The sequence below is a fragment of the Staurois parvus genome, unplaced genomic scaffold (genome assembly GCF_062004578.1).
Source record: "Staurois parvus isolate SC_StPar_1 unplaced genomic scaffold, SC_StPar_1.0 ptg000445l, whole genome shotgun sequence".
NCBI classification, from domain to species: Eukaryota; Metazoa; Chordata; class Amphibia; order Anura; family Ranidae; genus Staurois; species Staurois parvus.
Window position 1 is genome coordinate 2,719,351 of NW_028318241.1, and position 26,556 is coordinate 2,745,906.

Below are 26,556 nucleotides of genomic sequence, written 5' to 3' on the forward strand. Positions count from 1 at the left end.
CTCAGAATGTGTCCAACTGCAATCACCGCAGGAAAGTGATAAAAATATTTGACAGCATGGAGTAAAGCCCACTTCCATTGTGCCGTTTAGACTTGGGAAGGGATTAAAGTAATCAGAGAAGTTTGTATCTGCTACTAATATCTGTTGCAAATTTGCTAGTGTGACATAACCCTTAGGCCATTTGCACACCGACATAAGAATTGACTCATGTTTATACTCAGGATCTTGTTGACAAAAAGATCCTGAGTAAAATGTTGTCTAAAGGCCTTGCGTAAGTGCGGTTAAGGAGCGCAAAGGCTCGTCTGCGTATACGTAGAATTCCTACTCTTTGCCAGTATTGCAAAATATGTGTAAAAGTGCATAAGTGCATAAATGACTGCAATCAAATATAATATTTTTATTTTTGTTTTACGGTTCTGTACTCATCTCTCCTTAACTCCTCTTTACACAGCTGTGTATACATCAACATCCAGATCAGTAAAAAACATGGCGTTTTTTTACTCCCATGTGCAAGAGGTCATATTCTGAAAATCCCTACTGCCTGGATTCCCAGTCCCAGAGCAAGCATTCAGCAGAGGAAAGTCATTGATAAGACACTGTTCCATATCCCCATGCTTGTTCTGGTTAGTGAAAGCAAAGCAGCAGCGTGACACCCAAGCTACTAGTGATTTCATGGCAGGTTACTTTTACTGATTGCTGATAGGCACATCCAATGGTGTATAATACACAATACCTTCTGTTAAAAATATCTAGTACTGCCTTTATTCCTCTTCTGTTGTGGATTTTTAGTTTCTGTAAATTGTATATTTGTTAATATAGTTAAACATTGATGCAAGCCAGTCTTTCTCTGCAGGCTGTAGCTTGAGAGCGGAGTGATTAGTCAGTGGGTGACGCAGTATCTGCATGCCTCCTGCAGTTAGGAAGTGAAGAGGAAGCTGATTGACAGTGAAGTAGGCATTGGGGAGGGAAGGAAGCATGCTGGTAGTCTGCAGGAGAGTCTGGGTCGCAGATAATTGGATTAATTTGACTTTGTGCTGAAGCAAAAATACTTAGACTTCTGCATCACCTGATTCTCCGCTAAGCTGATACTGTAAAAAAAAGTGATAAAATATCGCATTGCTACACAAGCTAATTTTTAACTTCATTTGATTAAAAATTAGCTTTTTATTTCAGTCTGAAGTCACCTAAAATCACCTCCTGACTTGCCACCTCATCCCTTTAAACCCGAACACATATTAATTACACAGGTTCTGAGGCTAATTTAATGCAGATGAGGCACTAAGCCCTGTTTCACATATATGCGGCCGTGCGCGCCACGTTTTTTGTGGGCACAAGAGCCTATTCATTTGAATGGACTCCCGTGCCCCAGGACACACAGGGAAGAAGTCCCTGCACTTCTTTGGAAACCGCAGCCCGCACAGGAACCTCGGTTCCCAGTACAGTTGCAATTTCCAGTGCGGGCGGCGTGCCATTAGAAGTAATGGCACCCGCCCGCGGGTCCGCATTCTTCTGTGTGGGTGATGGGATCCACAGCGGCACCACCCACACATATGTGAACCAAGCCTAAGTGAGTATACTTACCACCCTTATCAGCCACAGAACCTGTGTAATTAATATGTGTTCCATCTTAAAGGGATGAGGTGGCAACTCTAGTTTCATCTCTGTGCATCACCCGAGGACAGTCACTTCACTGGATATATGTAGGGTTGGAACCTCGTCCCTTTGAAACTGAAAACACATTAATTACACAGGTTCTGTGGCTGATTAAGGTGGTAATTAAACCCACTTGGTGCCTTATCTGCATAAAATTAGCCTCAGAACCTGTGTAATTAATATGTGTTCGGTTTTAAAGGGATGAGGTGGCAACCCTAGGTATATGTTAGGATGCTTTCACACTGCCCTTGCTGCATTTTAGCAGGTACAGCGCAGTGTACTTGCAGATTTGACCCAGGTTAGCTGCACTTATGACAAGAACATACCCAAACCCATGGTTCCACTCCAGACTTGCTCCTTCCATCCCACATGGACAACCAGGGTGCTGGCTACCATAGTCTGTCTCCACTCTCTGTCAAAAGTAAATAGGCCTCACTCCAAAGCTTAGCTCTTCTTTCTGTATTATATTTATCAACCTCCTTGACACGTTTCACCACTGCTGGCTTACTCACAGATAGGGGAAGATCCCATGTTCTTGTGAGCAAGACAGCAAATTTAGGATTGGTTTAGGTCAGAGATATCAATGTATGCAGTCTCTTTTTTTGACAATGTACATACAGAAATAAGAGCTAAGCTTTGGGGTACGGCCAGGGGCGGACTGACAACTCATGGGGCCCCCGGGCAATAGGGGATAATGGGGCCCCTGCAGGGGTGGACTGACCATTTTGAAGCTTGGGCACTGCCCGAGGGCCAGTAGGGGGGCCCCATGAGATGCCCCTGGTACCTTTTTCATAGGTTTTTTTGAGTTTGGGCAAGCACACAGGGGCCCCATGATCCCCTATTGCTTGGGGGCCCCATGAGTTGTCAGTCCACCCCTGGTCCCCTGTGTCCTTGCCCAAACTCAAAAAAGCCTATGAAAAAGGTACCAGGGGCATCTCATGGGGCCCCCTACTGACCCCGGGCCCCCGGACAGTGCCCGAGTTTCTAAATGGTCAGTCCGCCCCTGGGTACGGCTTATATTTTTTACTTTTAGCTGTGCTTTGCCATAGACTTACATTATGTCCTGTGGTTTTGGTGCGTTTTCTAAAAGTGCATAAAAAGTCCTGCATCAGTGTGAGGCTGCCCTAAGGGTTTACAACCACTTTAACTCCATATATCCTGGGCACCTCTCCGGACCTCATTGCACATAACGGCCATAATTAGGGTTGCCACCTCATCCTTTTAAAACTGAACACATATTAATTACACAGGTTCTGTGGCTGATTAGGTGGTAATTAAACTCACTTAGTACCTTATCTGCAATAAATTAGCCTCAGAACCTGTGTAAATAATATGTGTTCAGGTTTAAAGGGATGAGGTGGCAACCCAAGATGAAACAAATCCTCCTACATAGGTTGTACCTATTTACCTGCAGCCCTCTCTCCTCTGAAGCCTCCTAATGCACAGCATTTCTGAGCTTCAGTAAGCAGTAGGCAGGGACCTGATGTCACACACTGCATCACATAAGGCTCCATGCACACGAGACTACTATGTTTTGCTGCGGTTTTGCCACGTTTTACCGCAGCCGGCAGTCAAAACATTCCTATCCTGAATGCAATTCTTCTGCGTTCAGGAGAGGGATGTTTAGCCTCACCTAAACATGGAAGCTGCTAAACTCTGCTAAAAGCCTGTGTGTACATGGACACATAAGCTTTTATGGAGTTGAGTTCAGGAGCTTTGGCAAAAAAAATGCCAAAAGCTCCTAAACTCGAGCTTAGCTGCTACTCGTGTACATGTGCCCTAAAGCAGCGAGCTAAGCGTTATATGAGACCTGAGGGGAGGGAATCAACACCCCAACCCCCTGTACTCAGTCTCATAAGGATACAAGCATAGCTGAGGCTGTCAATCACCTGCTATGTGCTGGGGGGGTCGGGGGGTGCCGTCTCCTGGGATTGCTTGGTGTCAACCAGGGGCGGACTGACCATTTGAAAACTGGGGCACTGCCCGAGGGCCCAGGGTCAGTAGGGGGCCCCATGAGATGCCCCTGGTACCTTTTTCATAGGCTTTTTTGAGTTTAGGCAAGGACACAGGGGCCCCATGATCCCCTATTGCCTGGGGGCCCCATGAGTTGTCAGTCCGCCCCTGGTGTCAACAGACTGTCAGAAGTGACCGCAGATGACAGAGCAGACAGAAACACTGCTTTGAATTGAGGCACACCATAGAAGAATATGCTTTGTTCATTTTTGATTTTTACTTGATTACAACCACTTTAATCAACCTTTTTATTTTTTTGTGAAAATGTGAACTTTTTCTTTAAGTCTTGATGTGCTAGGAATTACCAGAAGCAGATATAAAAATAAATTCAGGCATTTATTTTTTTGTTTAATCGATGTTTATAATTTGACACCACAAAGGCAAACCACCACACAAGGCGTAAAACAAACACAAAACTAAAGGGAATGGGGAAAAAAGTGGACAATACAATATTTAAACCAGAGTAGAAAAATAAATAGGCATTTATACTAGCTAGGCATTTTTTTCTACATAACTGGATATTTTTTTTAATTTCTTAGATTTCTGCATTAAATATACCATACTGCATGACTTTTTCTAGCTGTCCATTAGTGTATCTTCGGGTAGATCAGAGGCTATCTCTCAGGCAGACAGCAGGAAAGCCTGGGGAGTTCTTTTCACAGGTGAGTCAGTCTACAAGATGGACACGGCTATGACTCACCTGTGTAGAGGAGACATGAAGCTGTTTGATCTAGAGACTTTTAACATTTCTGAGAACTGCTGACTGAACCCTCTCAGTACAATTGAGACCGGTTCTGATTAGTTTTCGTTGTTAAAATTAAAGGGAGCAAGATATTAAAAACAGTATATTACAGTTCCATGCTCTCCTAGTCTAAACAGCCCTGCCTGTTTCTGCAAATCTAAAAAAGAAATGTATTAATCCGACTCGAAGACGTCCAGTCTATTCATGCCTCCCACCGCCGGGAAGGTGACAAGGGGGGCTCAGGTAAAACATGTATTGCCTTACAATGTGCTGTAGTTTGTAATTATCTGTGACTGTAGGGTTGTCACCTTACCTCTTCACAACCTTACAATTATGAATTACACAGATTTTGTGGTTTGATAAGGGATTAATTAGATAAACTTGGAGCCTTAACTGAATTTAATCTGTCAAAGATCGCATGTAATCCCAGAGTGTCAAGTTCTTAATAGATTCTTGAAAAGCTGTAAGCAGAACTCTCACCAAAAATAAGATAAATATTAAAGGTTTCCTGTGCCAGGGTGGCTCCTTTCTCTTGCAGCATCCTATGGAGCCATCCTTGTATTCAGGGACCAGAGATGTATCTCCCTATGTCTGTAGTCTAGGATGGTAAGGTACTCCCTGTTCCTCCTCCCTTCCTTCTCCAAGCTATAGAACTGACTGGAGACAATGCTGTCCACTGTTAACTCTTTCCTGTACATACCAGAAGTTCAGGGAGGCAGCACTTAGAGAACAGGAGCCAGCAGCATTAAAAGATGTAAACTGCAAGTGCTTGAGTAAGAATTTTAACATGTAGTTTATCGGGGAATGTTTTTGTAACTTCTTGTGCTCTGGTCCCTGGGCATATATGTTTAGTTAGTACCACTCAGTGCACTGTCCAGACACAGCAGCTTTCAGTCTGTCATAGAGTCTTAAAATCTGCCAGCAGGGGGGCTGCATGGTGCATCTGTTCCTTCTGCCCACAGAATCCAATGCACAGGGGCTAAACACCCAGGGTGCACAAGACTTTTTTCTGAGCCCAGGTTGTCCTGGATCCAGATTGTGACTGGACAGTGAAATGAAGAGCAGCACAGTGCTCATCTCTCTGTCACTCTGCTTTCTCTTCCAATCAGCATGCTATATGCCAGCACATTAACTCATTGGTTCGTTGTGCTGCTTCTTCCCCTCACACTCCAGCATTTAGTGATTCAATTGTGTTTGCTTAAGCATTATTTATCATTGACAGTTGACATTTTTTAAAAATAAATACTGTTTTCACCATTTTTCATTCTTTTGCACCTCACTGCTGCTAATCTTCCTCAGCTCTTTTCAGCCACTTCCTGTTTACAGCCTCTCACTTCATTTTGCTGTACATTATTGCTTTAGGCCAGCTTCCTGATAATGATAATGTTATGCCCTTGTAATGTGTGCAGACACGGCCACTTGTATTCTCCACAAAGGGAGCATGTGACACATTGACAACACAAGCACAATTGGGAGACAGTTGCCACCCCATAGCAGAAAGTACCTGACCAAGACCTTCATGGTAGGATCATCAGGTAACACTTGCAAAGTTTTAAAGATTGAAAACCAAATTTGAAATTAAATTAGCATTTTAAAGTGGCCATACCTAAAAGATAAAACCGACCATAATGTTTTACCCGCATATACTTACCATTGTTAGTAAATGAACGCCATTCTGATTAAGACAAAACCCAAATTAAGTCTTCTAAAGGAACAACACTTCTGGTAGTGTTGATCTCCTGGTCCCTTGTCCTGTCTTTAGTTCTCTCTGTCTATCTCTAAGCCACTACAGGAAACAACTTTAAACTTTAAAGCTTATTAGATATTTTTATATATTATTGCAGTGGTGGTCAACTTTCTTGATACTGGGAATCTCAAGCACAACCCCCAGCATCACCAAAGGGCCACACATACAATGAAATTAATATTCAATATACAAAAGACAGTCAAAGACTGCTGGTATGCTACAAGAGATGGTCATAGACTGTGGACATGATATAAGAAATAGTCAGAGATTGTGGACATGCTGCAAGAGAGACTATGGGCATGCTACAAGAGATGGTCAGAGACAGCAGATATATGCCACAAGAGGTGGTTAGAGACTGTGAATATGATACAAGAGATGCTCAGGGACTATGGGCGTGATACAAGAGATGGTCAGAGACTGTGAATATGATACAAGAGTTGGCCAGATACTGTGAATATGACTGAGGAGATGGTTAGAGACTGCAAATATGATACAAGAGATAGTTAGAGACTGTGTACATGATACAAGAGATGGTCAGAAACTGTGGACATGATACAAGAGATGGTCGGAGACTGTGGACATAATACAAGAGTTGGGCAAATACTGCAGACATGCTGCAGTAGACTGTCAGAGTCTGAGAACATAACATAGGAGTTGTTGGAGACAGGGAACATGCTTACAGAGACAGTTATAGACTGTTGACATATGAGGATGCTAGATATTGTAATAACAGGACAATAGAGAAACACAGATTAGCATCCGCAGGGGCCCCGAGGGCCACACAAAAAGTGCCAATGGGCCGCAGGTTGGGCACCAGGGTATTATTTAGATATTAGTGAGTGGGTTTAGATCTAATTTAAGGTGAAAAAAAAAGCAGTTGCTATATTCAGTTTATTGTTTTAAAAGATTTTATAGCCCAGAAATTGAACTGGCATAGAAGGGAGTGTTGTTTGGATCCTTGAAACATGGTGACAGAGCTCCACTGATTCCCTAAGTTAAAGTCCAATATAAGAAAGGAAGGAGTATAAAATGTGCTACAGAGCACTCTGTGCATTACTGAATTAATAGAAACGACTGAGATAATGAACATAGCCGGTAGTGTTCTGAAACTTCAATCAGTAATTAACTCTGACCCAATTACTCTCCCTATAATTGTATCTTCCAGATCTGTTCATTTTCCTGTAGAGACAGAAAAGATGACTTTCACAGATTGTGTCCTGCCATGAATTGAAATCTACAGCATGGATATTGCTTTACTTTTACGTCTTTAGTATTTTAAAGCACACCTATATCACATCTGTGGCAGAATAAATCTAGTATAAGTGTACATGCTTTTTTGGAGGTAGAACCTCACTCAGGAATTTTTTGCAAGTTAAAAGTAATGTGGAATTGAAGTGCCATATCATGATTAAATTGACACTAAACAATATCCTTATTCTCCAAAAATATTTTATACATATCAACTACTTAATGACCCTGTAATCTATTTTTAATAAAATTGTTTCTTTCTGTGTTTTTCTGTCTCTTTGTAACATCCTCCATAAATTTTAATTTGTTTCTAACGAGCATTGCACATTAATTGCAGTCATGTGCACTACTACTTTGTAAATCCCATATCCTCCACTGGATGATAATAATAAAAAGTTTCAGGGAATCCAGAAATTACTTATGAAATGCTATTAATTTGTTAAAGTGGTTGTAGACCCTTACATACAGTATACCCAGTGAAGTGACTGGCCTCAGGTGATACACAGAAATGAAACAAATCCTCCTACATAACTTGTATTTTCTCCTCTACATCTCTTAAAAGTCCAGAATTTATAAAGCTTGTCTGATAGTTGAGAAACAAGGGGACAGAGAGCTGTAATTACACAGTGCAGATTTCAGTGAGGAGAGATCTGAGAGCTGATTGGTGGCAGGAGACACCCCCCCTCCACACAGCTCACAGGAATAAAGCTGGAACTGTCAATCTGCTGGAGGTCTCTCCTCTGTCACCATTAAAGATTATATGAGATTATATTGATTAGCTTTACATCTACAGTACTTTAATAGTCAATTTGAGTTGATATTTTATAAAACTCTATTTCTAGTTCTAATATGTACAGTATACAGTATCAGGGGCGTACTGACTATTTGGAAACTCGGGCACTGCCCGAGGGCCCGGGGTCAGTAGGGGGCCCCATGAGATGCCCCTGGTACCTTTTTCATAGGCTTTTTTGAGTTTGCGCAAAGACACAGGGGCCCCATGATCCCCTATTGCTCAGGGTCCCATGAGTTGTCAGTCCGCCCCTGTACGGTATGTATATGCACGTGCAATGCAACAACCAAGTTTGCATATGTAGAACAAAACAATGAAAATAGTACCGATTTAGCCCCTGAAAATAATGAAACGCGTCTGAGGAATTCTCTACATGTGGAGAACAGGAACTGAAGCCATCTTTTATTTTATTTATTATTATTTATTTATTTATTTTTAATAATATCTTTTAAACATCTCATTCACATTAATGCATCAGGGAGTCATTGTATTTGTGCAGATGGCCACCATTTTGTTGAAGTCAACCAAGTTTGCATGGTGGTTCTGTCTAGTGATTTACTTTTCCCTTCTCTAAGTATTGACTAGTTGAAAATGATAGTGGCTTATCCTGTTATCTCAGCAGGTAGTGATCAAGGGTGATTATTTTACATTCTGACACATAGACTGCCAGGACAGGAAGAAAACCTTAAAAACCGGTATCTAGAAAATATGGGTAATTAATTATGTTACATAAACGGTAATTAAAATGCTTCAACTACTTGCAAAATATACAGTTTAATGTCACTTGTGTTTTGTTTTTTTTTGTAACCTGGCCATCTTGAGGTCTTTGATTCAAAGATCACCTTTGTCTATTACTTTATACTTATTACTGTTATTCCAATAATATTTACCTGAAAACATAAGTATTTTGCAAGACTAGTTGTTTACCATAGGTAGAAAGCCATGCACATTCCCATTTTTAGCCAATATGACAGCCAATGCAACAATCAGGAAAGGTTAGGTCTGGGTTATGTCACAATAATTTGGGAGAGAGTGATGTTGCTTACTAGTTGTACATATTTGGTATTAGTTCAAATAATTGCCCACACTGACTGTAGTCAGTGATGTCACAGGTAGACACCTCCCAGAGTTATCTGTGCACCTATAACCACTGTAGTGCTCTCACATTCCACTAGAGGGAACTTTTTTTAATGCCATTGTTACCTGGAAGGTAAGTACAGTATATGAATTAAAGCAGCATTAAACACAAAATTAAAAATTTATTGCAAGAAACAAATGCAGCTGCCACATCTACTGTAAGGACTGGTCCTTACAGTAGATGTGGCAGCTGCATTTGTTTCCTTTCTATTTTTCCTCTGTTGATCTGGAGAATATGCAGGCTGGTATTACATGGCAGGGGACTGTGTGCTGGCTGCTCCCTTGCTGTGGGGACATCGGCCTGCATCCTGGTGAGCTGGGCCAGTGTATTCTTATGGTGGGTAATTCTGAGGTTTTGGGTGTCCGGTGTTCTGTGAACCCCTGCCGGGAAGTCTCATCCAGCTACATTGGCATCCATGCTGCCTGATGGGGGTCAGCTATCAGACAGTGAGTAAGGGTAATGAGGTCCTTCCTGGTTTCTCCAGGACTTCTTTCAGTCAAGTTGTAAAGTGTGCTTTGGCTTAGGTGTTGGTCAGTGGATAAAAACTTCTAAAGGGCCCATAAACAGCCCAGATTTCGTAGTAGTTTTCTTACCTTACCTAAACTTCCATCCCTCTTCCTAGGGTACCTTGGTGTTATGTGGCCCTGCCTATGTCTCTTAAGATGCATCCAACCATAGGCCCTATGTTTTGCCACTGCTCCCTTGCTTATCATAATCCAGCTGCATAATGTATAATAAAAGTTAATTAGTGACATTTTCACAGACACACAAAAAACTTTGTCTTACAGAGTCCCCCCTCTTACATTAGAGTCTTCAGAGTAACCACCTTAAATCAAGGTCTCCAGATTTTCCTTTCCCCCCTTACATCAGAGTCTCCAGAGTTACCCCTTACATCAGGGACCCCAGATTCCCCTCTTACATCGGAATTCCTTCCTTTCATTAAGGTCCCCAGAGTCACCCCTCCTTAAATTAGAGTCCCCATAGCCCTCCCAACTTACATCTGGGCACCCCCTTAAATCAAGGTCCCCAGAGTTTTCCCCTACATCAGGGTCTCCAGAACTCTCCCTTTCATCAGAGTCCCCCCTCCTTAAATCAGGGTCCCCAGAGCCACCCCCTCTCAAATCAGGGTCCCCCGAGTCACCTCCCTCTTACATCAGGGTCTCCAGAGTTCTCCCGTCCTTAAATTAGGCTTCCCAGATCCCTCCCACCTTATATCAGGAACACACTAGACAGGTCAGGGATGAAGTTGTTGAGAAGTTTAAAGCAGGGTTAGGTTATAAAAAAAATTCCAAACTTTGAACATCTCACGGCGCACTGTTCAATCCATCATCCGAAAAAAAGGAAAGTATGGCACAACTGCAAACTTACCAAGACATGGCCGTCCACCTAAAGAGACAGACCTGGCAAGGAGAGCATTAATCAGAGAAGCAGCCAAGAGGCCCATGGTAACTCTGGAGGAGCTGCAGAGATCCACAGCTCAGGTGAGAGAATTTGTGTACAGGACAACTGTTGGTCATGCACTCCACAAATCTGGCCTTTATGGAAGAGTGGAAAGAAGAAAGTCATTGTTGAAAGAATGCCATAAGAAGTCCTGTTTGCAGATTGTGAGAAGCTATGTAGAGGACACAGCAAACATGTGGAAGAAGGTGCTCTGGTCAGATGAGATCACAATTTAACTTTTTGGCCTAAAAGGAAAACGCTATGTGTGGCGAAAAACTAACACTGCACATCACCATCCACACTGTGAAACATGGTGGAAGCATCATGTTGTGGGGATGTTTTTCTTCAGCAGGGACAGGGAAGCTGGTCAGAGTTGATGGGTAGATGGATGGAGCCAAATACAGGACAATCTTAGAAGAAAACCTGTTAAGAGTCTGCAAAAGAATTGAGACTGGAGCGGAGGTTCACCTTTCAGCAGGACAACAACCCTAAACATACAGCCAGAGCTACAATGGAATGGTTTAGATCAAAGCATATTCATGTGGTAAAATGGCCCAGTCAAAGTCCAGACCTAAATCCAATTGAGAATCTGTGGCAAGACTTGAAAATTGCTGTTCACAGATGCTCTCCATCCAATCTGAGAGAGCTTGAGCTATTTTGCAAAGAAGTATGGGCAAACATTTCTTTCTCTAGATGTGCAAAGCTGGTAGTGACATCCCCAAAAAGACTTGCAGCTGTAATTGCAGCAAGAGGTGGTTCTACAAAGTATTGACTCAGGGGGGCTGACTACAAATGCACGCTACACTTTTCAGATATTTATTTGTAAAAACGTTTGAAAATCATTTATCATTTTTCTTCCACTTCAAAATTGTGTGCCACTTTGTGTTGGTCTATCCCATAAATCCCCAATAAAATACATTTACGTTTTTGGTTGTAACATTACATAATGTGGAAAATTTCAAGAGGTATGAATACTTCCTCAAGGCACTCTATGTAGCACTCTCCTAGATAGGCTAGTGTGAATAACACATAAACAGCAGGGTCTTCCTGTTGAAGGTATTCCACCTGTTTGGGAAGGGGTGGCTACCTCCTTCCCTGAAAGAGGTTCTACCAATTCCAGCTCCTGTTCATCAAGGTTCCACTTAAAAGTTATCCTCAACGCCCTGAGACTTCTCCTGAGAGATCCAGTCTGCAGACCCTCACTAGAAGGCACCTGGAGGAAACTGAATGGGCACAGCTACTCCCTGGCCTTGAAAATATTGACTGTTATATAAGTTTCTGGTGACTGTGTACTATTGGGATGTCTAAGCCAAGTAGTTCTTTCTTGGGGTTCCATACTTCTGGCCTTCCCTTAGTCATTCAAGGTGGGCTGTATTCTGACGTTCAGCAGAAGACTGCTTTTGAGGATTGTAACACAACAAAGAGTGTCCTCTTATTAAAACGTATAGTCTGCGGTATCTGACACCCTGCATCTTCTCCCTTTGTTCATGTTTCTAGCAATAAATCATAAAGAGACATTCCCCTAGACTGCTCCTTGTGTCAGAGTGCTTGAACTGTGCTCTCTGTGTGTTGGCAACCTCTACACTAGTACAGGAGAACTCTTGTCATCATCATTATCTATACTGTAATCATCATCATCACCATTAGCCAGTGGGCCTAAATGGGGCACTGCTATACTTATTACCTTTTAAAAGAAGTAGGTCCACACTTCTGGGCACCCAGAAGGTTCTAGTAATGACTTTAATGAATGCAGCTGCAGTTCGGCCAAAAGTTTTTTCAAAGTATGTCAGACAGGAGGGTGGCGACACGGCCACCCATAGAGTAAATTTTACCTGTTTCATCTCTGAGTGCAATGCTCTGCAAGGCAAACTTCAAAACTGAAAGCAAAACAAAACACAGCAAGACTGTTAGGTAACACATCGCTTTATCAACATAAGAATGATATTTCTGCTGTACAGAACTGATGAATTTTATAGTTGTGATACAGATTTCATTATCTGGTGGTGGTTGCAGATGAAAGCTGTAATGTGGAGACTGTGGCAGGCGCAGCACCCTTTGGTGCCTTGTGCGCTGTGGCATTAGAAAAATTATGCAATTGCTGTTTCTTTGTTGGATTAGACTGACTTTACTCTGTAATTCCTCCAATGCCGCTCTATGGATGCAGTAGGTTTAAAGAGCACACCGAATACTTTAGTTAACTTCTTTAATAACTTCAATCTTCTTCATATAACACTGCTTACAATGGCTTGTTTTGTTTCATATTACAATGGTTTAATTCGTATTACATTGGGTTGATTCGATAGATTGATAAATTCGTTAGATTCGGTAAATTCATTCGATTATGATTACTCTATAGTGACTTGATTCGTAAGTTCGTAAATTCGATAAGTTTGGTGGAACTACAAGTAAACACATACAACAGTTTTTAGACACAGATCTACCTGCACTGTTAAACAATAGAGGAACACACAAGTGCATTAAATACCTATTTGGCCTTCTCTACTTCCATGGAGCTTCTCTGATTGGAACTTTGCCTGTTTCCTCTTCTGTCTGGTGAGCATGTGTCTCTAGAAAATCCTAGCAGGGAGTTTCACAGGCATAAATGTGAAACTGGCTGGGATTGGTTAAGGCTCTGTACAGTGTGAGGCTGTCTGTGATTGGCTCACCTTATACTAACTCTTAAAGGCATATTTTCCTTTTCTGCTTCTGCTAACACAATTAATATAAAAATGTCATATAACAATCAAAGACATAAATCACAGCAATGATTCTGCTTTTGGCTTTAACATATGCACATATATACTGTACTGAGGTTATTGGCAGGTTTGGTATACACGTATATGTGAACCATATTAACAACCTAGGACTGGTCTTAGCTGGCCAGCTACAGAGACCAGTTAAAACATGGTAGCTGTCTGCAAAGAGGTTCCCTCTGTGATAATTCACAAATGGGCCACAAATAGATGTCCGCTTGCTTCTTTTCCTACAGTTGTCACATCTTTGACTTACTGGATCTTACAAACAATTGTAAATGAAACATTTTTTCTAGCTGCTACTCTGTTTTTACTTGTATTCCACTTTAAAAAGAAAAAACATCCATATTGCAAAAGGAATTAATGTGCATTTTTTAATTTTGTTTTTTAAATGTATGGATAATACAGCTGTGGTGATGGAGCCATGCACAGTATTTCGAAATTATACAGTGTGCTGCAGGAAAAAGCACCCCACAATTTAGGTAATGGGGAGGGAGAGGGGGTACGATTTGAGGGTGGGGAGCTGCAGAATTACGCCTAATATGGGTTGTATATGAAATGCATTAAACAGACTGTCACCTATAATTCTACCACTTTACAAAACCCTGGTGTGGCTTGTTCAGTTTTGGTCACCAATCTTCAGGAAGGATGTGCTTGAACTGGAGAGAGTCCAGAGAAAGGCAACAAAGCTAATAAAGTTATGAAGATGACAACAAAAATTAAACTAACTCTCCCAGAAGAGGCGCCTAAGAGGGATAGATTGCAATATACAAATCTTTAAACAGTGACTGTATCATTGGGAGAAAGCATTTTATTTCTTAGGCCTCTAAAGAAGACATGCAGCCACGCAATGAAGTATGACAAGAAGTGGTTCAATCTTAAACTGCTTTAAGGGGTTCTTCACTGTTAGAGCAGTAAGGACATTGAAAGGTTGGTGGTGTCAGTGGGAGGTATATGTATAAAAAACTTTTAGATGTGTTTCTTAGTGTACATAATGTACAATGTTATAGAAAATGGTAGTGACATAGACACACACACCCTCAGGTGGAACTGGATGTATCAGTGTCTTTATTAAACCTTACCAACGATGTAACTATAGTAAATAAATATGTTACCTTTAAAACTATTTTTAAAACATTTTTCTTTCTCAATAACAAAATTAAATATAAAAACAATGACATATTCCTGTTAGATTGGCAAACACATGTGGACCAGGTGGTGGTTCTGCCTAGCATCCTCACTCAGAGCCACTACTACCTCCAATAGACACAGAGCACAGCGGAAGAGGGTTCCTCTTGGAAGTTTGGATACATGGAAAGTATTAAAAGGAAACTGACTGGACCTTACTGGAGACAAGTAGATGTTTATTTACTATTTCCTTGTTGAATGGAACTGTTACTCAAAGTGCTCAATTTTTGAGCTCTCACTGGAAGAATGAACCTCTCCCCTCCTTCAGGTGACAATGTTTGGGTGGGGTGTTTGGCTGCTCAGGCCCAAGCACTGCACTTTGCATGGAAGGGGAGAAGGTCACATGCTCCCACATATCCAGAAATATTGGGTACCATGGTGCACCATTCCTGCATAGTGTAGGTTGAAGCAGCCACCTGTAGTGAAATGGTCACATCACAGGATCACATTGGGAGACAGGGACAATATGTTGTCACCCTATACCAGTACGTGCCAGAAAAAAGACTTTCAAGGTATTTTGATTAATGAAGGCTTCAGACCCAAAAGTGTTATAAAAGATGCTAATTTAAATCTTAGATGGGATTTTAGTAGTTTTGTTTACATATATTTTAACTGTTAAGATAATAGGCATACAGCCCATCTTTAGCAACGTCTTGCATAAGGTGAGTTTTGCTTGATCGACCACACACTTGCAGAACAAAATACTGGTGTGACTGCACATGCACAATTGGCGAAACATGACCCAAGCAAGCAAGAGTTTCACCAATGTGCATGTACCGCCAGAGCAGTACTGTCAGTTCTGCTTCCAACAATGAATGAGCACGGGGTGTGCTGTATCGCTGGAACACTAGGTTCAGAAAAAGGTAAGCATAATATCAGTGTGCAGGTATATTCAGGACTCATGGATGTATATAAAATCATAGCGGACCATGTGGTTTGTATGGGGACGGGGGTCCAGAGCAGACAGGGTTACGTGATGATTATATAGCTCAATGCCCACTGGACGTTGGCTCACCTCTCCTAGACACCATTCCTCCTGGCAGCAGTGTTTTGGCAAAAATATATATATATTGTAATGTGAGGGATGTCTAGCTCAGTGGTAGATGCAATTTTTGTACAATGAGTCCATGTCACAGAGGCATTATAGTTTAGGGCCTGGTAACCCATTTTTATTAAATGGTAGAAAACAAAAGTCCATCCAGGAAGCCCACACAGGGGTTTCAACTTAAATGAACAATAACAAGCCACCTGGCTCTCTGCTTAGTAGTACCTCTGCTTGTTTTGGTCTTCCAGATCACTTGCTGTTCAGGCTCTCTCTCTGACATAGTTGACAGAACCTTGCTGTTAAAGCCCACAAGGCTTCTTGAAAGGGTTTTCCCAGCATCTCCAGCTGGCACCCACCAGAGACTTCCAGATTCTCTCCAGCCACCTGGACTCACTGGCCTTCACAGCTTCCTCAGTCCCCAGACTCTCAGAGCTGGCCAGACTTTCCCAGTTCTTGGGCCCAGAATTCCCCTTACATGGGTTGTATCCTCCATTAGGCACTCACAACTATCCTGACAGGACTCTGTCTTCAACCAGCTCCAGCTCCCACTTCTACCACCTAGTGCTCTCACAAGCCCATCATTTTAAGGGCTGCGTGCACCTGGGCACACACCCTACTGGTAGTCCACAACACCCGGACAGTGGGTTGGAGATTCCGTCCCATTCAAGACTCTTAGGAATCTCCCATCCAGCAATACCAAGATCCAGAAAAAGCTGCAAAAGCAGTTTTCTCCACTCTCAACCTTTGCTCTGTAGCATTGCAATCAGCAGACATGCAAACTCTGTGTCTTTTCCATGGCCATTTTCACAGTGACAGAGCCTCGCGCTGTCACAATTTATTATTTAATTAATACAATAATAATAATTTATTCTGGTCGTACAAATGAATTAACATTCAAGCGCTAAATGCACCCAGCATTAATATGTGTTTACACACTTCAAACATTTTTCTGGCAAAATGCTGCTGCTCCTGGACGCATTGGCAATATTTTTTTTTTCTGCCTCTAAACGCCCCTGCCCAGGGGCGGACTGACCATTTGGAAACTCGGGCACTGCCCGAGGGCCCAGTGTCAGTAGGAGGCCCCATGAGATGCCCCTGGTACCGTTTTCATAGGCTTTTTTGAGCATGGGCAAGGACACAGGGGCCCCATGATCACCTATTGCCCGGGGGCCCCATGAGTTGTCAGTCCGCCCCTGCCCCTGCCACTAAATGCCTCTAAGGGACTTTGTGTGCATGGACGCATAGGCTAACATGCAGGGGCATTTTGAGGCAGGACAAAGAAAAGACAGACACCCCTAACAGTAACATAAAAAATGTCCAGTTTCCATGAGGCCTATAAGCAGCAACAACAGTTGGAAATTAGAGACAAAATGGATGCATATATTGTTCAGATATGTCTAATATTTACTATGCTGCAGTGCTAATTTTAAAATGTAATGGGTGATGGAACCAGGGGGGCCCATAATGATCTGACTATGGGGATACACCACTCCATGCTGGGCCAATTAGTGCAGTCACATGGCAAGTACATAGCCATGGGCGAGCATTTCAGAACTTAATCAGCTTTTACCCCCCCTGTGTCTGAATGAAGCAATGGAGAAGCAAAAGGAAAGTATGTACAGCATACAGTATATGGCTGTTGATTTTGACTGGCTGGGCAGGATGAGATACATACAGACCTATAGGGGGAAACAGCTCGGTGTACTGATGAGGCTATTGAAATGGACTGGGGGAATTCATTTTAAAAGTGAACATGTACTTTATAAACATCGGCTTGCAGAGTGTGTGACTGATATAACATGTCTTTTGTATGTGCAATTTAAGAACATCTACACTAGAAGTAATACATTTGATATAGGGGATCTCAAAAGAGACCTCTGACATCATTAAATCACCCCTCATGAACGTCAGTCAATATAATGCTACAGAAACTGGAGACATGGAACCAATAATGGTCAGAGGCTGTGAACATGCTGGGGAAGTTTATTGGTGACTGGAGACATGCTTCAGGAGACAGCCATAGATTGGAAACACATTACATGAGACTGCTAGAGAGCACTGCTATTACAACCCCTTTACAAATCACTAATTCCACATTTATGCTCCCCAACAGCCCACTTAAAATGACTTGTGATGCATTTTTCCTCTTTTACTGGGTAGACTAATCCCCAAAACACAGACTACTATCTGCTGAGGTTCCGAGGTCGGCACAGGGCCGCATGTACCAAAGGTGCAGTCTACATTCTCCACTGCAGGTGGCTTTCGTCTAGAATGGCAATGCAGCTGGAGGAGGAAGTAAAAAGAAACTGGTTTCTCTATGATTCCCTCTGTCCCCTGGAGCAGTGTTCTGGTGGCTATGCCGATTCCTGGCAATCCTGGCAGCCATCTTGAGTCACGTAGAGTCCCTGTCCCTGGGTTTTGGCTTGCATTTTGAGAGAGGCTATTGTAGAGACAAGTTACCCTTATGTCAGGGACAGCATTAACGGTAGGGAGATGTTCCGGAGGAGTAGGCAAAGCATTTGGTCTAAGTCTGCAACTTCAAGTCCTTTTGTTGGACCGGCCAGGCCGCATTCTGCTTCCCTTGACAGGCGCTGTCTCCAGCTCGGGCCTACACTGTTGACTCTGTGCTCACACTGTTGTAAGTGCCCTGGACGTGTGAGCCTCCCCAATGGACTGTTGTACTGCTTTACAAGTTCTGCAATACATTGTTCCCTGCAATCTGAGACTTTGTGCGCTTTCTGCTGCTGCACCACGGTGCACCTACCCAACATGCACCAGGGCTGTACACGAGGGCTACAAAGGTTGCCTTTGAAATAAGAGAGACAGAGGGCCCTCAATTATTTTGCTGGGGGGGGGATCTGGTGACACATTGATACCTTTTTTATAGTAAAATCAGTGCTAAAAACTGGGGAGAAAACCCATGAAGGAAGCTCCAAATGCCAGCACTGTCCCTGGAAACCAAGCAGCTATTGTCTGATGGTTGATTAGAATAGCTCAAGTTTACAATAGTTCAACTGAGCGTCTTCCTAAAGTGAGCAGCAGCTGTCAGCGCTGCAGTATTTACAGGTCATGGGACTCACCATTTATAGCTGCCCTACAGCAGTACAGGAGGAGAGTGCTCTGTGAATTGTGTATGGGAGAACTTGGTGACGGAGCTGTGGCATTCTATTGTACAGGATAGGCTGGTGATGGAGCTGCCATGACCACCTATGCAGGAGTAAGAGGGATAACTTTTACTGCCATGACCACCAATGCAGGTGGGAGGGTTACCTTTCAGGGCCAATGACACCCCCTGCATTGGTGGTCAGTGGCAGTGAAAGGTAACCCCTCCCCCTGTCTTCCATTGGTGGCTATATCAGTGAATTATAACCCCCCCCCCCCTCCACTGGTGGTCATGGGGGTTACATTTCAATTCTACTATCTACCAATGAAGGGGATGTGGGGAGGAAACATTTTACTGCCTTTGGTCACCAGTGTATGGAAGGGGTGACGTAAATCATACTAACACCAGTGCTGGGGGTTATTATTGCCTCTATTGATACCAGTGCTGGGTTTATTATTGCTTCCACTGACATCAGTGTTGGGGGTTATTATTACCTCTATTGATACCAGTGCTGAGTTTATTAGTGCTTCCACTGACATCAGTGTTGGGGGTTATTATTGCCTCTATTGATACCAGTGCTGGGTTTATTATTGCTTCCACTAACATCAGTGTTGGGGGTTATTATTGCCTCTATTGATACCAGTGCTGACTTTATTAGTGCTTCCACTGACATCAGTGTTGGGGGTTATTATTGCGTCCACTGACACCAATGCTGGGGTTATTTCCTCCATTGACACCAATGTTGAGGGTACTTTGCACCCACTAACATCAATACTAGGGGCTATTATTGCATTCACTAACACCAATGCTGGGGGTTATTATTGCATTCACTAACACCAATGCTGGGGGTTATTATTGCATGTACTAACACCAATGCTGGGGGTTATTATTGCATGTACTGACACCAATGTTGGGGGTTATTATTATGTCCACTGACACCAATGTTGACCATTATTATTGCGTCCACTGACATCTGTGTTTGGGTTTATTATTGTGTCCACTGACACCTGTGTTGGGGTTTATCATTGCTTTCATTGACACCAATGCAGGGAGTAATTATTGCATCCACTAACACCAATGCTAGGGGTTATTATTACTGCCTCTAATAACAATGCTGGGGCTATTGTACTCCAACTTTAGTGTGGATTGAGGTACACTGCAAGAAATGCAATAGGGTTGCCTAACATGACGCAATGCATGCACATGCCCTGCTATTGTGTGACCCTCTGGAAGCTACACTTGAAGCCCTTTATAATTTTGATCACCACTGGTCTATTATATGGGAGAGGTTGGTAAAGGAGCTGTGACATGCTAGTGTATGAAAAAGGTTGCTGAAGGACCTGTGACAGTCTAGGACCCTGATGTATGATGGAACTTTGATGGGGACCCTGATGTATGAGGGAATTCAGATGGGGACCCTGATGTATGAGGGAACTCTGATGGGGACCCTGATGTATGAGGGAACTCTGATGGGGACCCTGATGTATGAGGGAACTCTGATGGGGACCCTGATGTATGAGGGAACTTTGATGGAGACCCTGATGTATGATGGAACTTTGATGGGGACCCTGATGTATGAGGGTACTCTGATGGGGACCCCGATGTATGAGGGAACTCTGATGGGGACCCCGATGTATGAGGGAACTCTGATGGGGACCCCGATGTATGAGGGAACTCTGATGGGGACCCCTATGTATGAGGGAAATCTGATGGGGACCCTGATGTATGAGGGAACTCTGATGGGGACCCCGATGTATGAGGGAACTCTGATGGGGACCCCGATGTATGAGGGAACTCTGATGGGGACCCCTATGTATGAGGGAACTCTGATGGGGACCCTGATGTATGAGGGAACTCTGATGGGGACCCTGATGTATGAGGGAACTCTGATGGGGACCCTGATGAAAGGGGGACCCTGATTTGTTCAGCCCATGAATAGCTGTAAAATGCTGTAGCCCTCAAAATGAAAAGTATGGAGACCTCTGGTCTAGTGAGAGGTTGTTGATGGAACTGTAACAGTCTTGTGTATGGGAGAGATTAGTGAAGCAGCTGTGGCAGTCTAGTAGTGTATAGCAGATGGTGGTAAAGGAGCTGTATATAGGAGAATATGGTGAAGGTGCTTTTTATAGGAGAGGGTGGTGAAGGAGCTGAATAGAGGAGAGGATGGTGTAAGAGTTGTATATAGGAGAGGACAGTGAAGGAGCTGTATATAGGAGAGGATTGCGAAGAAACTATGTATAGGAGAAGGTGGTGAAGGAGCTGTATATAGAGAGGAGGGTGGTGAAGGAGCTATATATAGAGGGGGGTGGTGAAGGAGCTGCATATAGAGAGGAGGGTGGTGAAGGAGCTGCATATAGAGAGGAGGGTGGTGAAGGAGCTGTATATAGAGAGGAGGGTGGTGAAGGAGCTGTATATATAGAGGAGGGTGGTGAAGGAGCTGCATATAGAGAGGAGGGTGGTGAAGGAGCTGCATATAGAGAGGAGGGTGGTGAAGGAGCTGCATATAGAGAGGAGGGTGGTGAAGGAGCTGCATATAGAGAGGAGGTTGGTGAAGGAGCTGTATATATAGAGGAGGGTGGTGAAGGAGCTGCATATAGAGAGGAGGGTGGTGAAGGAGCTGCATATAGAGAGGAGGGTGGTGAAGGAGCTGCATAGAGAGGAGGGTGGTGAAGGAGCTGCATATAGAGGGGAGGGTGGTGAAGGAGCTGCATATAGAGAGGAGGGTGGTGAAGGAGCTGCATATAGAGAGGAGGGTGGTGAAGGAGCTGCATATAGAGGGGAGGGTGGTGAAGGAGCTGCATATAGAGGGGAGGGTGGTGAAGGAGCTGCATATAGAGGGGAGGGTGGTGAAGGAGCTGCATATAGAGGGGAGGGTGGTGAAGGAGCTGCATATAGAGAGGAGGGTGAAGGAGCTGCATATAGAGGAGGGTGAAGGAGCTGCATATAGAGAGGAGGGTGGTGAAGGAGCTGTATAGAGAGGAGGGTGGTGAAGGAGCTGTATAGAGAGGAGGGTGGTGAAGGAGCTGTATAGAGAGGAGGGTGGTGAAGGAGCTGCATATAGAGGGAAGGGTGGTGAAAGAGCTGTATAGAGAGGAGGGTGGTGAAGGAGCTGCATATAGAGGAGGGTGAAGGAGCTGTATATATAGAAGAGACACCCAGCAGTGCTGGCTCCCCTCCCCTCCTCCTCCTCCTGCTCTCTGTACTTTCCTGTGTACTATGACTGTATAATAGTTGTGTGAGGCGGTGGGTCCCGGTGTGGGCTGTGTCGGACCGGAGTGAGGACTGCACAGTACAAGCGCCGGTGGAGGTCGGTATGGCAGAGCGCGGTGTCGGTGAGCAGTGAGCGGCTCCCGGTGGCGATTCGGTGTGTCGGAGACTTTCCTGTGAGTTGAGGAGAGGAGGACATGGCTCAGCAGCAGCAGCAATCGGCGCCCAGCTCGGACACCCTGGCGGTCCCGGAGGTGGACAGCGGGCACGGCAGCGGTAATCTGTACCTGAACGAGGACCTGGTGAAGACTCTGCGGGAGAACCTGTTGCAGCATGACAAGCACCGGACCCCGAGGAAGACTTCCACCGCATCCCCCCGACTCTCCCCCATCATCTCCCCCAGGAACTCGCCCCGGCTCCTCCGCAGGATGCTCCTCAACAGTAATATCCCCAAACAGAGGAGGTTCACTGTGGCCCATACATGGTAAGGGGGGGGGGGGGCACCGCCAGACATAGTCATCCCCTAAAAAAAGGGGGGGTTATATTATATGGGGGTGCAGATTATATGGGGGGGGGGGGGGGCACAGGGGCATATATTATATAGAGGTACCTATTATAAAGGGGTATAGTATATACAAGTACATATTATGTTGACGTCTATATTATATATACGGGTGTGTACTGTTTAGGGGGTTTTATTATATAGTGATGTATACTACATAGGGGTACATATAATATGGGGGTGCATACTATATATAGGGGCACATATTCTATAAGGGTGAATGCTATATAGGGGTGTATATGATATAGGGGTCCATACTATGTAGAGGTACATATAATATAGGGGTCCATACTATATAGGGGTACATATAATAAAGTGGTCCATACTATATAGAGGTACATATAGGGGTACATACTATATAGGGGTACATATAATATAGGGGTACATAATATATAGGGGTACATACTATATAGGGGTGCATATAATATAGGGGTATATGCTATATAGAGGTACATATAATACAGGGGTCCATACTATATAGGGGTGCATATAATATAGGGGTCCATACTATATAGAGGTACATATAATACAGGGGTCCATACTATATAGGGGTACATATAATATAGGGGTATATGCTATATAGAGGTACATATAATACAGGGGTCCATACTATATAGGGGTGCATATAATATAGGGGTCCATACTATATAGAGGTACATATAATACAGGGGTCCATACTATATAGGGGTACATATAATATAGGGGTCCATACTATATAGAGGTACATATAATACAGGGGTCCATACTATATAGGGGTACATATAATATAGGGGTCCATACTATATAGAGGTACATATAATACAGGGTTCCATACTATATAGGGGTACATATAATATAGGGGTCCATACTATATAGAGGTACATATAATACAGGGTTCCATACTATATAGGGGTACACTATTATTATTATACAGGATTTATGTAGCGCCAAGTTTGCTCAGCGCTTTACAATATAAAGGGAGACAATACAATAAAAAACAAGGATTAGGAGGACCCCGCTCATAAGAGCTTGCAATCTATTAGACTAATATAGATGTGCATACTATATAGAGGTATATATGAGGGGGGCTATTGTATAGGGGTACCTATAATATAGGGGTACATACTATATATGGAGTACATATACTATAGAGGATCATACTATGTAGAGGTACGTACAAATATAGAGTGACTGCTATATAGGGGTACATATAATATAGGGTTATATTCTATATAGGGGTACATATAATAGAGGGGTGCATACTGTATAGTGATACATATAATGTAGGGTTACATATAATATTGGGCTGAATACTATATGGGGGTGTATATTATATTGGGGTATATATACTATATAGGGGTACACATAAGGGTGCATACTATATAAGGATACATATAATATAGAGGTGCATCCTATACAGTATATGGGCACATGTAATATAGGAATGAATACTACATACAGATATATTTAAAAAAAGGGGGTGCATACTATATAGGGGTTCATATATTATAGGGTGCACACTATGCAGGGGTGTACATCATATAGGGGTGCATACTATGTATAGGGGTCCATATTATATATGGGTGTACAGTATATAGTGATACTATATGTACTATACAGGGTGTATACACATTGCTGTAACCCCCAACAATCAGCAATCCTCATCTGAGGGTGACGGCACACGTCCTGATATGATCAATAATCCATCATTTGATGGGACTGAAATGATAAAATGAAATCAGTCATAGACCCGGCTGGCCCCTCCGTTCCATGGATGTATTTTTCACCCGACTTTGAGACTAGAAAGTAGATGAGTGGTGGTGGAATGTTATCATATCAGTGTGGGTGTCAGACTATCGGTGATAATGCCGATCGATGTAACAATGGTATTTCATAGACAGTATCTGACAGATTGTATTTCCAATCATTCCAGTGAGTGTTGTGCTGTTTGATATTTTAATCAATGATGAATCACATAATCTCTGGTACGTAGGTTGATCACACCTTGATACCTGTCCAGCCTCTTTACCAGGTGTGAGTGGAGCCGGGTTGCCGTTGGTTACTGTATTGTGTGTACATGGCTGTTGCTTCTATTGCTGGAATGAGAAAGGAGGAAAATTCCTCTTAATATTAGAGGAGGAGGACTTTGTACAGTGTGTAGGTTTCTGTACTGCCTGTCTCAAAATACACAGGGCAGTGTGGGGTGTCATAACCCCCAAGAGCCAGACTTCCTGCTATATCAGGACCGCAGTGCCCTCCGTACAGCCAGGTTGCCATTGGATACTGAATATTGTGCATCATCGTTGTTCCTTAGACTGATGTCAGATGAGCAACAATGCCGCTAGCGATCAAGCCGCTGACATTTTCTCCAAATTGCAGTAGTCCCTGACCTGCATGGACATGTACAGATCTTCAAGTACAGGGGTCTCCAAACTTTCTACTCAACGGGCCAGTTGACAGTCCTTCAGGGGCTTGACTGTGACTGGTGGGAATAGAAAATGTCATTCTGTCAATGGGAGTAAGCAGTGCCCTATCATTGGTTTTAATGGGAGGAATGGTGACCCATCATTGGCATCAGTGGGATAAATAGTGCGCCATTGTTGGTGTAATTGGGAGGAATGGTGCCCCATTGTTGGTGTCATTTGGAGGAATGCTTCCCCATTGTTGGTGTCATTTGGAGGAATGGTGCCCCATTGTTGGTGTCATTTGGAGGAATGGTGCCCCATCATTGGCATCAGTGGGAGAAATAGTGCCCCATTGTTGGTGTAACTGGGAGGAATGGTGCCCCATTGTTGGTGTCATTTGGAAGAATAGTGCCCCAAAGGCCTGGGTAATGGCAAGCAAAGGGCCGAATCCGGCCCCTGTGCCACAGTTTGGAGACCACTGTTCAAGTGCATCCTGGAGTGTACATCCATGCTGGTCCGACGCACAATTCAGAATGCAGAAAGGCTTCCCCGCCATCAGAACACACTGATCAGAGTTGCAGGCTATAACCAGCAGCACTGATCAAGCAAGGAAAATCTGTCAGAGCGGTTGTACTGAAGTCGATCTGAAGACAGGTAGATCGACTTCTATACAACCTCAGTACCCATAAATGGATTGATATTTGGCTGGTCCCTGCTGAACCGAGTGATTTTTGATCTGTGTATGGTCAGCTTAAGACCTCAGTTACACAGCAGCAAAGGGACGGTAAAAATAGGCACAAGATCCACATTTTTTTCGGCTCCTGACTACCAACCTAAAATCGACCATGGCAGTTGGAAGGGTTCATCCACATGTCACAGCTGTAATGCTTTGTTCAGCATGTTTGCATTTTTACAAAGCGCAGCTCACCGCACCACATCTCACCACAACGCAGCATGACGCAACACCATGCTAAGGTGCATAGACTAAATTCCAAGATACTTACCTCTGCTTCCATGGTCGAACAACCGCGAGGTTTCACCAGTACCAGCATCTTTTCTTTAGCTTTCTTGCAGATGCTGGTTTTTGGTCATCTTGATTGGCTGGTACTGGATGACTTTAGTCCTGCATATGCACAGGAGTCAGTCATCTTGGCACACAGACACTGTGCTGGATTGTAAATGGATTCTGCAGAGGATTGCGAGTCGGCAGGTTGGTTAATTTTATTACTGAGGAGACGCTGCATTTGTCTTCTTCAATAAGACCGCATGTGACACAGGACATTTAGCCTATCCTTCTGGCAACAGCAATATAGAAAAAAGAAAAATTCTTGACGCTTGTAAAAGTGTATAATGTGTTTAGGTGCATATAGGTGACTCAAACTCTTGGGGATTCATTCATTTCATTGGCCAAAATATTAATTTATTCTAGCCATTAAAATGAGTAAACGCTCAAGTGCTAAACACGCCTCGTGTTAACATGCAGTTAGACTTGTTTATACCCATTTACAGGCGTCAAACATTTTTTTCTGCCAAAACACTGATG

The 26,556-nt window shown here is 43.4% G+C and overlaps 1 protein-coding gene across 2 annotated transcripts in view; it reads left to right on the plus strand.

The window, feature by feature from the left end:
* LOC149453630 (3',5'-cyclic-AMP phosphodiesterase 4D) overlaps positions 1–26,556 on the plus strand; it is a 1,049,085-nt gene that overhangs the window by 136,614 nt on the left and 885,915 nt on the right. The window contains exon 1 of one of the 2 annotated variants that reach the window (XM_089688055.1): positions 22,109–22,551. The exons of the other annotated variant lie outside the window; for it this stretch is intronic. Coding sequence (XP_089544181.1) covers positions 22,265–22,551 — 287 coding nt within the window. The 5' untranslated portion in view covers positions 22,109–22,264. Of the gene's footprint in view, positions 1–22,108; positions 22,552–26,556 lie in introns of those variants that run through there. 2 annotated transcript variants of the gene reach the window in all.